This window comes from Etheostoma spectabile, chromosome 18 (assembly GCF_008692095.1).
Source record: "Etheostoma spectabile isolate EspeVRDwgs_2016 chromosome 18, UIUC_Espe_1.0, whole genome shotgun sequence".
Lineage (NCBI taxonomy): Eukaryota > Metazoa > Chordata > Actinopteri > Perciformes > Percidae > Etheostoma > Etheostoma spectabile.
In genome coordinates this window covers 23,822,151-23,834,922 of record NC_045750.1, presented here as the reverse complement: position 1 = coordinate 23,834,922, position 12,772 = coordinate 23,822,151, and the positions used below count along the sequence as shown (strand labels likewise).

The 12,772-nt window shown below is 43.4% G+C and overlaps 1 protein-coding gene across 2 annotated transcripts; it reads right to left on the bottom strand.

The window, feature by feature from the left end:
* Positions 1–1,470: 1,470 nt before the first annotated feature.
* On the bottom strand, positions 1,471–12,080 carry tbx18 (T-box transcription factor 18). Of its 2 annotated transcripts, none has more exons than XM_032543520.1 (8): positions 11,496–12,080; positions 9,975–10,137; positions 9,560–9,661; positions 8,227–8,398; positions 6,443–6,610; positions 5,305–5,369; positions 3,881–3,975; positions 1,471–3,164 (listed from the first exon to the last, which is right to left on the bottom strand). In XM_032543520.1, exons 1-8 carry the CDS (start codon positions 11,728–11,730, stop codon positions 2,632–2,634), a joined length of 1,533 nt encoding a protein of 510 aa, XP_032399411.1. In that variant the 5' UTR covers positions 11,731–12,080; the 3' UTR covers positions 1,471–2,631. The 2 variants fall into 2 exon arrangements, with proteins under 2 accessions (XP_032399411.1, XP_032399410.1); XM_032543519.1 differs by having other exon boundaries at positions 9,975–10,140; positions 11,496–12,077.
* Between the last annotated feature and the right edge of the window lie 692 nt (positions 12,081–12,772).

Sequence of the window (12,772 nt, the reverse complement as noted above, 5' to 3'; positions counted from 1 at the left end):
TCCTGTCACTCAGAAACACCAAGCCAATCATTCATGGGTTCTAAAATAAACTCACATGTGCTCCTCTCGTCAGCGCCCCTCACCTTCAGAGTGACAGGAGACAACTGAGGGGGACTGGGAGACAGCGGGAGACAGTCAGGGGAGAGTCAGCAACTTTTGGGACGAATACTTGGGAAAATCAGGTTGAGGAAATCATTGAAGAACTGCAAAGCTTTATCAACACATTGAATCATACCTGGAGGTGGAAATTTGAGAGCAGCATGATGTTGTAATGCATATCATGATGCAGGTCTTACAGTTGTGACCTATCAGACAATTTCAATCCCCCATATCAGAAACCCAAAGTATATGGGGCCAAACTTTATGACGGTCTCATATAATTGAATCATGAACCCGGTCTACCGTAACCACCTACTGTGCCTTCAATATTTCTTATCTTATTTGATTGTTATCAGCTCATTTGGGTTGAAATAATGGGATTTGTAGGCTCACGCATACAGTAAATGCCCGTATTATGGGTAAAGTCTCCTAATCGCAGTACAGTGTAAATTCAAAATGGCCACCTTGAGAGTTCAGTCTGTGCAGGCGAAGCAGAAGATTTTCAGGAGCTGATTCAAAACTATCCGCAATTCTGCAGATGTAGTTTATCATAATCATGTTATGATATAAAGATAAAACGCTGTAAAGTTTTGGGCCCTTGATAAATACGATACGTTTTTATGTGCTAACTGACAAAGTACTAGCTATTACACGAGATGAGGTGTAGCACTTCAACATTTATTTTAAGGAACAGAGGAAAAATGTCTCTGTGTTTTGTCTTGGATTCTTGGTGACTTAGGTCACACATACGCTGTCAGCTCAGCCACCTGTTACCACACACACACACACACACACACACACACACACACACACAACACACACACACACACACACACACACACACAAATGGCATACTCACACATGTCCACACCATCACACCCACATCCACATTCACCGCACACCCTGCCTCTTGTGACTAGTCAATTCAGCAGAGTTGTAGGTCTTAGTCTTATTTGCTTGTGTGTGTGTGTGTGTGTTTGTGTGTGTGTGTGTGCGTGCGTGCCTGAAAGTTGTTCTTCTCCCTGTCTCCTGTGGTATTTTCATTTCTCTGGAATCCAAAGCCTGTGGAACAACCCCAATCATTGGTGCGTTTATCACACACACACACACACACACACACACACACACACACACACACACACACACACATTCACAATGCCAATAGCATACATACATAAGGGAGAACACGTAAGCGTACTTTTTTTGTTTTCTCAAGGGAAATATATTGTAGCCTAAGCATTGCAATTGCTTCACTTTAAAAAAAAAAAAAGGTGGAAAGAAAATGCTCCCACACACACACACTGGTAATCGCCTTCATAGATAAAACAAAATCAGTTAAATTAGTAAGATATTGATTACATATTAACATTGTGACATGAATACATAGATTTTATTTGGCTCAAAAAAAAAGGTCACAGAACATGTTAATGTCCTCGGCCAAAGGGCGTGCTGATATAGCGCGTGTTTGCAGAGAAAAGCTTTTGGAGCTTGTCAAGTTCAGGGTTGGCCGTTGCATACCTGACCCAGGCCAAAGAGCAGAAGCAGGTGCATTGGGTTTTTTTAAGTGCGAAGGGTCACACGGCCTTTTATATACACACACACACACACACACACATCCCTCCTCCCTCCCGCCTTCCCCTCGCTATATACAGAGTCGTCATGTGCAGTTACGTCTGTGGCCCACATGGGAAGATGTGCTCCAGCCTGCCATCCAAACAGCTGCATCAAGGAAACATCTGTCAAACCAGACGTAGAATACGTAGATCGGTCCTTCATCCGACACCTTTAACCTTGTCAGTCCGTAACTGTCACTGGGATATCTCCCACGGTCTCTTAAGGCCATGATGTCATCATGCGAATATGTGACAGGCTGCTGGTGTTGTGTGTACAAGTTTTTTTTTTTATGAGAGTCTGAGTGGTGAAACGGCCCCGTCTGTAGTGCATATTATTAGATGGAATACATATTCCAAAGATTTGATGGAGAACATCGCCAGACATGTGATTACAAAGAATTGACGAAAGGAATTGAGTCAATGTATCCTATAAAAACAAGTTCAAAAGTAGCGTTCGGAAACTCCATCCAAAGTAGGCAAGATCAAGGAGGCGATGCAGAATGCTGTGTGGGTAGAACAGTTACTGCTTCAGGACCTCCTGCCAGGGGTTGAAGTGCTCGCTTTGAGTCCCTGGGCCGGCCCAGATTCTGCCCAGTCCACGTTCAGTTCCAGTTTAGTCGCTGGTTACATCGTTTGGACTCCTTATCCAAAGCCGCAGGTAGTTTCTCCCTTTAGTGACCGCTGCAGCTGCATGTGCGTGTCCTAGAGAACATGCTTTTGAGATAAGAACAAAAAAATATTCCCTTTAGTTAAAAGAGCTTTGACAAGCTTGTTATGCTCACAGAGGCACGGCTTGATCTGTCACTCCTCTGTATTCAACTCAGCCTGATGCTTTTTCAGCACGTGGATGATTAATTCGTACAAAGTTCTGAACCAGTTTCGTTTTTTCCGTGACAACCCTAGATGTCTGGAGTCCCATTCAGCCCATGTGGGCAGTGACCTGTGAGGCCCCGCCTCCCGGCTGGCTACCCGCCAGTCCTAAAGTCCGGGAGTCAAACAAGAAGCCCTGCTGTCCTCCACTGAGTACGCCCAGACTGTCCGTGAGAGTCCCACTGGGAGACGAGCCCAGGAAGGGACTCTGGTGATTGGCAGTGGCAGCGGCGGCCATTTTATCGGGGCTGGCCGCGAGGCGCGGCGAGGGAGGGAACGTGTAACCGTACAGGCTGTAGGGCGGCGTGTGGAGGCGGAGCCCGGCGTAACCCTGCGGCGCGGGGTAGCCAAACTGAGACGCGGGGAGAGGCAGAGAACAGAAACCTTCGCCTTCATACGCCGACGGACCTCTGGGAGAGGGGAACGGCTCCGGGGGGTTGCTGTAGCGATGGAGAGGGTGTGTGGGCCGGCTGCAGGTGTAGTCAGGCGGGCTGAGGGGGCAGACCTGGAACGGTGAGGAGCACGGGGACGCGGAGAGCAGGTGGGACGATGGTCCGATCCCACCATGAACTCCTGGGATCCCTACAGAAACAGAGCCAGAAAAACAGAAAAGTCAACCTAAATCCACATATATGATGGCCTTGTTACTAGGGATGCACTACCCAGGGTTCATTGCTTCCCTACATAAAATGATTCCAATGAGTAACACAATGAGGTATATGTTTTGAAAACTTACAACATAGGTATTGTATCAGTACTCTTGAGGTGTTGTTATCAGTATCAGGAGATCAAATGTTGGACATCCCTGACAATAACGTCTGATTATGTTTCTATCAAAAGCAAAAAAAAGACCCAATTGAATGTGTGCCTGTTTTTGTTATTCCTATGTTTTGCATGAATAAGCAGTAATATGTGTGTTGGTTGTGGGGAGCTGAGTGGGGGCGTGGGTGGGGGGGTCTGTCATTGTTGTTGTTACACGGTACTCCGATTTAATATTTTCTCCTACATTCTTGTGTAGAGTGTTTTTTTTCTTTAAGATTTTTTTTTTTTTTTATGTGTGTAGATGTGCCTGTGTCCATATGCATATATGCATATAAATAATGCATTATATATTTTTTTTTTATAAATTGTATCTGTGACTGGAAGTATTGGATTGTATATTTCCAATAAAAATATTTTCGAAAAAGTTTTTTTTTTTAAAGTATTGTGATTTTTCGGCAAACCTCTGTTTGGTAAAAGGTTGGATGACTTGACTCATTGCTCAGTATCCAGGAAAACTCCAGGTAGTTAACCCTTACCTTGCTTGGTAATGCCAGGGATGTCCTCAAATGTGAGTGTCCTTAGAGACGGACGCCAGAACGCGTAAGACTCAACCAGAGCCTCCAGACCCATCCTGTGAAACACACATTTACGTTAACACACTGAAAAATCCCCCACCCTGCCTTGACTTGCATTTTCTTCCGTCCCTGATGCAGCTGCAGCCGCTCTCTCTCTCTCTCTCCCGGCCTGCCTCGCATTACGCCAAAACCACCTGGCGGCCATTTTAGTCGCCCGTGGGGCCTCTCTTGCCATCTCCATGGAGACCTCAGGTAATGAGGGGCATAAACGCCACGTTGCCATTGGCTGCTGCCAGCCGGGTGCTCGGCGGTAATTGCTTTCACACGGCTTTTTACGGGCGAATCAGGACGAAGGAGCAGGAAGCCGCAGCAGGGATTATGAGGTGGGACTCCCCTTCCTACCCCCCCCCCCCCCCCACCCCCCAACCCCCAACCCCAATCTCCCTCCTCCTCTAGGTGGGGCAGAGGGTTGCTGTGGCGGGGTAATGCGAGTGCTCTGTTACCCCCTCGTTAGCGTGAGGATAAAAGTCTTCCCCCCCGCGGGGTTGTAGCCACGGTGATAATTTAGACAAGCTGCCCGGAGCGGTTCTGGGTGCTCCGAAGCAGCCAATCAGAGCCGGAGTTTATTTAGCAAACTGCCTAACTCTTCCTGTAATATTTAAGGGGATTTTTTTTTTATCGGCCTTCCTGAGTTTAACTTTTAATAGGGTCAGCCGTCAGGGTTATCCAGTTTGCTGTTTTCTACCTTCCTCCCTCTCAAATCTTCTGTCTCACACGTTCCCTTCTCCTTCTGTCTCCCGCTCTCCCCCTTTCTCTCCCCTCCTCTCTAATGATTTCTGTGAGGCCTCGGGGGAGTGGCTGTTTGGAGACCGTTGGATGTTTAACTGCTGTGTTGTTTTAATGCTGTGTTTATATATATTTAGAAATGTGTTTATACAGATTTTCTGCAGGACACTTTTTTATTATTTGGCTGTTGATGTTTATGTTCTCCAGGCCGACTGGAATCTGACGCTCCATTTAGGTTTGCAGCCGAGGTTAGAGTTTTCCCTCTCAGAGCATGGGCCTGTAACTATGCAGTTGCGGGGATTAATGTGCCTTTAAAGTTAGCACATTTAAAACGAAAATGCATCGCCGTTATGTGCCACGTCTGTTCGGTTTAGTCGATTTCTCGTCTGCCGTTTAGAAACAGATTTAATGGGAGGCGGTTGCACATTTTCCATTAGAAAATAAATAAATAAATACAAAGCTTTGCTCCCCATAAAATCCGACTGAAATAGCTGCGACGAAAACCACATCCAAGCCAGAATATGATGCAGTCATGCATCCCCACATTACCCCTAATGCACTAGATAATGTGAAAATATCTGTGTTGGAATTGAACTCACCGGTTTCTGCCAGAGTCTCTGAAGCCTTTGGCGAATGGGTTTCTGTCAATTTTCAGCCTTGTAATCTGAAAAGTAAAATAAGACACTCGTTATTTCCCCAAAATGTGTTAGTAGAAAGTCGCTGATAACATACCGTGTGATGGAAGTTCATTTCCAGCCCAAATAATTGCCTTTGTGTGTAATATTTTAATCAGATCTCTGAATAAATACATGAATGTGCATGGTTTGCTGCTTGTGTGAGTTGAACATGTGTGGGAACGCATGTGTGTTTCCTTTGCACATAGCTGTGTGGAAATGTGTGTGTGTGTGTGTATGTTAGTTAATGTCGGTGGGGCTGCCAGCCCAGGCTGTGGGTGGTGTTTAACGCCCAACTCTGTGACCCGCATCCAACGGGACTTTTATAGGCATCGCCACCATGTTCTGACTTCAGCCATCATGCGCCGCGGGCCAGCTAACCCCAGCTAGCATCCTGCAGTACTTCAACGCTCACATCGACTGGTCCAGTGCAAAAAAATAAAATAATCCAGAAATAAACTCCAACAGCTTTTACCTATTGAAGAAGTTGGCTTTGAAATTTTGGGCAAAAATTCAGAAAACATGAGACGCTCAAGCCATGTAGAAAAGTACTTTGAAAATCAAGTTAAGTGAATAGAACCGTCGTGTTTTAAAAATCAGTCCAATAAGCATTTCCTTGGTGGAACTGGTAAAACACTCCCAAGGAAAACCGCAGGACCTTTGTCACTCTCTCTCTCTCTCTCTCTCTCTCTCTCTCTCTCTCTCTCTCTCTGTTTTGCAAAACACACACACATACACTCACACTCACACATAACACATTGCCTTTAGAATGCAGACCAGACCCAGGTGCAAAACATGAAATTGTAAAGACACAGAAACTAAAATAGTTTCTTGACTTTTTTACTTCTTAGTCTTGTTCTGTCTATCGTTCTCTAGTGCATCCTGAAGAAATTGGTTTCAATCAGTCATTGCTTGTTGTACAAAACTAAACAAGAATATCCATATGCAACAGGGCAGTCAGTGAAGCGCTTGCATGCTGGAAATGTGGTTCCGTGGACACGTTATCTTTTCCAGTGGCTTTGGTTTTAAGAGGCCGTGGTTGTGCGGAGGTCGGCCGTGCTACCTGTTGATTCTGATACGCCGTGACGGTGGTGAACACAGTCTCGGGGAAGCCGAAGGTGCGGGTGCCTTCCCCGGCGGGGATGGCTCTCACTGGGGATAGCTCCTCTCCACACTCCTTACGGATCACATGGACCCGCGGCTGGTACTTGTGCATGGAGTGCAGAATGATCTGAACGGGCAGGGGGAAAAAATATAACAGCAACTACACGTCATCCACAGCCATAAAACATAATAGTTAATGAACACCTGGACACAGTAATGCATAGACACATGCACCTGCACGCATAAACATCCACAATATGTCAAATCAGAAGAGAGGGAGTTATTGTTCCTGCAATGGCAGAATTTGTATTTAAAATTTTTTTAGTCATAGGCCCTATTTCTTATTATTACAAAGTGCAGCAGAACAATTAAAAATGTACTTATTAATGATTACTAACTATGTTACTAACTACACTGTTAAACTTTGCTGTAACTTCTACAGTTACTTACCACAAATTGCCCAGTAAAATACCAGATTTTTCTAATAATTTTCCGGTTCATTACTGCAATAAGCATTGCATTATGGGTACTAACATTTAATTTCCAGTGATTTACTGTATATTTTGTCATCACTGGGTGCTAGATAAGACTCCGAGACACCACAATACTGCACAATAGATTTATCTACAAATTTACTTACAATATACTATTTAAGCAGTTGCACATTTCTGTATTCTGAACTTGTATATATTCAAATATTTGTTCTTGTATTTTATCCTACTATTATTTCATGTATATTGTATGTACGTATATTGTATCCTAGTATTTCATTTATATTTATATTCTGTGCTGTGGTACTGATTTTGCTGCTGTAACACTAATTTCCCATTATATTGGGATCAATATCTATCTATCTATCTATCCATACAGTTTTAACTGATACTAGAAGAGTAGACCTATTACAATTACCCCCCCCCCCCAAAAAAAAATAAAATAAATATTAACCCTTGTGTTGTCTTCCCGTTAACCATGAACTTTTCCTTCCAGGTCAAAATTATAAAAAAATATATATATATTTGTTTGTGCTTTTCCAATGTTTATGTCACTTTTTCCAGCTTTTGGCGCTTTTTTAAAAACCTGAGCTGGTTTAATAATAGGTTTTACACTTATCCTTGGAATTCATGGTCAACACAGCTCATTTATATCAAATTATGAATCTATTTTTTTGTTAAAAAGGCAGATATTATGAATTATTTTGACTGATAGTTGAGATCAGAGGATGTTGAGTGGATCTCAGATGGGTAGATGTCAAAGTTTAGTCCGGATACTGTTTTAAAACCATTAACAAATTTATTAAAATGCTATAAGATTAAATAAAACACCCAAAAAATGTAATGTAAGTAATCATTAATTTTACCTGAAGAATGTTACATGGAATCATCCATGTTATTTTTGGTCAATTTGGTTGAAAGAAATCCATATTTCTGATATAAAAGACTCCAGTCAGTTTGACCCAAGTACAACACAAGGGTTAAAGCAAAATATAAAATGATGATAATCCTATATTAATCGAGATGTAAATTACTTTCGTTGCGTCGTGACCTCTAGCTCACCTAGTAAGAGCGTTCGCACCATGTTGGTAAAGACCTGCAGCGACTCGGGTTCAAATCCCCGCTGCGGCCCTTAGATACGTGCCATTTTTCTTACTTTTTTTAATGTCTGTCCACTGTCACTAATAAAGGAAAAAGCCCCCAAAAAATAATCTTAAAAAAATAAAAATAAAGTCTTCGTTGTGGAACTTACATGTCCCTGGTCGTCCAGTTCGTTGTTGGTCAGTTTGAGTTTGTCGAAGCTGACCACCTGACGCATCCACGTCTCTCCAGAGGCCGGGGAGTCCGGGTGGATGTACACTCTGGGCGGCACAGGCGAGTCCGCATTCCCCGCTACCATCCACTTGGAGCTGTGGTACACGTACCTTCACAATTCACACACGCACACATGGGGAGGTAGATGAACACAATGTCCCGAGTTTTTTTTTCTTTCTTATACTGCTATTCACCCCATTTCACGAAAGAAAAACGCCAGAAATAAGACCAACGACCCCCAATAATCCCCAGTGATATGGAGACCTTTTGAAATGACAGGATTGAATCAGTCATCATAATTCCATCAGAATTGGAATCATCATTTAATTTAGATCTCACATTTTGATACTTATATTATTTAACCCTCCTGTTGTCCTCGGGTCAAATTTAACGCTTTAAATGAATATCTATATCTGAAATATGGGTTTCTTTTTAACCAAATTGCCACAATTTTCTGACCATGAATTCCAAAAAGTGGTGTAAAACTAGTGGTAGTAAGGTGGTGTTAGTGAAAACTAAAAAGAAAGTCTGAGAAAGGCACGAAAATGTCAAATTTATGTCCGTTTTTGACCCGGGAGGACAACACAAACTACTCCATTTGATATGAAGAGGTTAAAAAAAAGCATAGACTTTAACTTAGAGTTAAATCAGGCCTAAAACTATTTTCTTTATGCAATCACATGCGTAAACCCAACTAAGTAAGCCAACTAATTAGTTCCTCGTCTGGTTGAAGGTGCTCGTCACCCGCTGTTACGCGTTTGGGTGGAATCAAAAGCGGCGCGCTCTCGTACTTCCATGGCGATCATTACTGCGCGTGCACGTGATGTGAGCACCACGTTTCCATAATCCCCTGCACAATATGGCCCGGTAACATGTCCATCGGGATGGCACTCATCACTACATCACTACAGTGCAAAGACTGCACTTTTTCTGCAGCATTATAACGACACGTGTTGGTTTGACCTTCCAGGGTGGAGAGGTTAGGCATCCAAAAGGCCTTTTTCTCCCAAAAGGGACGGCAAAACCACCGTGACAGCCCGGTGCCAAGCGCCATTTGTGGAGACGAGAACGAGAGTTGCACAATTGAAACATTTTATCTTGTGCATGGAGTCTAAATTGAGACTGACGCGCATGCGTGTGGCCATTTCTGTAGCCTACTTCTACTTTTACGCCTACAGTTTCTGTATCACATCAGAATCATTATTTAACGGGGTCACGCGTTTTTTCATGAATTTTGGAGAGTGTGTGCGCGCGCGCTCTGGGCGTTTTACCTGTATCGTTTGTTGTCCACGGGGATTATATCCATGGCAACGTAATACTGCTGATGGGGGTCCAAGCCCGAAATCTTCACACGCATAGCGGGAAACATCCGCCTGCCAGGAAAACCACATAAATCATCTGCATTGGAGATTTCAGATCAGCTACAGGCTAATAAGAATATTTTTTATCGCTTAATAATAATAACAATAATAATAATAATACAACCAACAAGGCTTTTTAGGCCGTCATCTTGATAACTTGAAATTATCTCTTTTATTATGGGATTCAAAAGCTTCTTTTTAGAAGCAAATTTTCGATTATTATGACTTTAATCTTTTAGCCTAAATGACATATTTGCATGCATGTTTTATTTTTATTATAGACAAGTTGTTTTCCTCCCAACCATTATACAGGCTCTTAGCCTACCGTCCAGCCTTGGTAATGATCATTTCCGTGCCAATCTCGTGGAACCGCTTCCACAGGTCTGATCCTTGCAGGTCCACGCGGGTCTCCTCTCCGCTCGCGGTTACCGGCGCCGTGCACGGACCGGCCGCGGGCTGCGGGCTCCCGAGCAGCGCGTCCTCGCTCTCTGCTGCGCCGGGAGGAGGCGAGAAGAAGAAGAAGAATAACACAGCCATCTAAGCCAAGAATGAATCCACTTAAAGGATATTTTGTTAAATTTTTACATTAAATTACATTTCATAACGTTACATTACATTACATTTATTTACATTACATAACATAACATAACATAACATTACATTACGTTACATTTTAAAAGCACACAAACTCTGAAATATTATAATCACCAAGACTATAACTGCACAACGCACGTTTTGCATTTGTCCAAATATATGACTTATTATTAAGTACATTATTATATTAAATAGGCTACACATCATTCAAATCGTGCCATTACAGAGACTGTAGCCATGATAAAAAAGCAGCCCACGAAAAAAGGTCAAAACCTTTTTTATGTATTGCAAGAAGATTAAAATGCTTTATAGTATTATGATTATGATTAAGTCCATTAAACTCCCTCTTGAATACTGGCACACGGAAAGCCTGGAATATAGAATATTGTAGTTTTATGTGTCTTTACACACCGCTGAACTCCAACTTAAGTTCCAGTAGGAAGTGCGTAATGGTTTTCACGAGTTTAATTCGGTTTTCATATTGGGGACATGATTAAAGGACACCATAACAGTAGTGTTTATGTGTCTCACCGCTGTTGTTATTTGCGCCATAACGCGGGCCTCTCCAGGTGGGGGGAGATTTATGGACACGAGACTTGGGCCTAACAAGCCAAACTAACACCAAGACAAATCCTCAGCCAAGTGCGTTTTTTAAACGCGCAACAGATTGAAATCCTCATTTGTCAGGGCCGGTCTCTGCAGACCTCTTCGCATCCGTCCCGCGGCCGTTCCCCTGCCTTTACACGCTGCTAATTGGCGTGTTTATGATTGCAACACAACTCATAAAGCGTCTCCCATTAGTCACACTCACACCACTCATATTTACTAGACCGGGCCCGGTATCATAACCCATTTCCACTCTGAGGACCTGACCAAAGCCTGGCATTGTTTTTGCTTTATGATCTGGATCTTATTACTAAATATTCCTCAGCAATAAGCAGAAGAGAGCATATGATCCTGATGGGAAAAATACAGTTTAAAAATAAAAAATAAAAATGTAAGCAATATCCTTAAAATAGTATTAGGGTATCAAATGCGCATGGCCTATTAAATAAACAGCTGAATACCAGTAATAGCTTATAATGAAGAAGTAGCCTATAGGTTTAATGCATGGACATTATTTTAGTTTTATATTGGGTATGATAGTATAATTGGGTGATGTTGCCATATGCAGTTATTGTAATGTATAACTAATTTAATGTAGTCTTTATTGTTAGGCTTGCACCGGATTTCTTTGCTGTTATTTACTTACGGGATCCGTCACTTGCACACTCTGCCTCGCTGCCCCGGTCGCTGGTGCACGCTCTGTCGGCTCGCGGCCCCGGGCTCCCGGTTAGATCAGGGACATCCGTTCCGTCCTCGTGGTCGGCGGACACGGCATCCTGCCCGGCCTTCCTGCGTCTCTTCTCGGCTCCGATCAGCGCCTCCACCGAAAATGCGTGCGCCTTGACGCTCAGCGCGCACGGGGACCGCCGCTTCTCTGCCATTTCTCTCGGTCTCCGAGCAGAGCCACGGGAGGAAAGAGACGGCGTCACGAGCTTTCTGGGAGCAAGAAAAGTTCAAAACACACTGAGTCGGGAAAAAAACAACAGGAAATCCACGATGGTAGGCAAGTTGTTTCCGTGCGACGGGTTGTCTCCGTCCTGGAGACGGACAGCAGAGGGAACAGATGGACCCGGGACGAGCCTAATAACGTCTCCGTTACCCGTGAGAGCCGTGCGGACTTTTGGAGAGTGTCAACAACCGGAGCTTAGTGGAGAGCCGGAGAATGGGACCTGTCAGTCACAACGCAGAGCAACCAATCACGAGGAATCACAGCCCCCCGGAACCTTTCCCTGGTCCCGCCCGCTGTGGGGGCCGCTCGTGCCGCCTTATGTGGTCAAAGTAGAGCTGGTGAATGAATCATGTCTTCAGGCGAAGGAGCGCGAGGAGCGTCTCTCTGGGCCATCGCGCGCATTTTCACACACCGGCCCGACATGCTTTGCATATCTGGCCATTAGTACCTCGTGCACGGTGGACACTGGTGCTCCCTATCCTGGGAATACGCATTTCTTACATAGCCTAATCATTACAACTGTAATAATAATAATAAATAATAATAATAAAGCTCACTGGCCCGTAACAGAAAGAAAATAGGCCTTTTATTTCTTAATAGTGGTGCTTTTCAAAAGACATATTAAAAAAAATAATTTTCTGGACTGTCTATGAAATATTGGGGGGGGGGATCACCAGAGGCCTCATGAGACGGTAACATCACGATACTCATGTCACGATATGATATTATTGAGATTTAAACATATTGCAATATTCTGTGATATATATATGTTATACATTATTTCTTACCTTTTTTCCTACTTTGAATTTTTACCAATTTCAAATGTTATCCCCAAACGGAAACTTTATCAACATCTGTTTTATTTAAAAAGATTTTTTTTTTCTCTCTGATAAAAGAGCAATGCTTGGCGCCTGTGTATCGATACAGTATTGACACTGAAAATATCGCGATGCCATGCTGTGTCGATCTCCCCC

Excerpts from the sequence above, each read along its gene's own strand:
- tbx18 (XM_032543519.1), bottom strand. The coding sequence starts at position 11,730 with ATGGCAGAGAAGCGGCGGTCCCCGTGCGCGCTGAGCGTCAAGGCGCAC. Across the intron at positions 9,662-9,974 it reads ATCATTACCAAGGCTGGACG|GCGGATGTTTCCCGCTATGC; the intron begins GTAGGCTAAGAG and ends TTTTCCTGGCAG. Across the intron at positions 3,976-5,304 it reads AGAGACTCTGGCAGAAACCG|GATGGGTCTGGAGGCTCTGG; the intron begins GTGAGTTCAATT and ends TGTGTTTCACAG.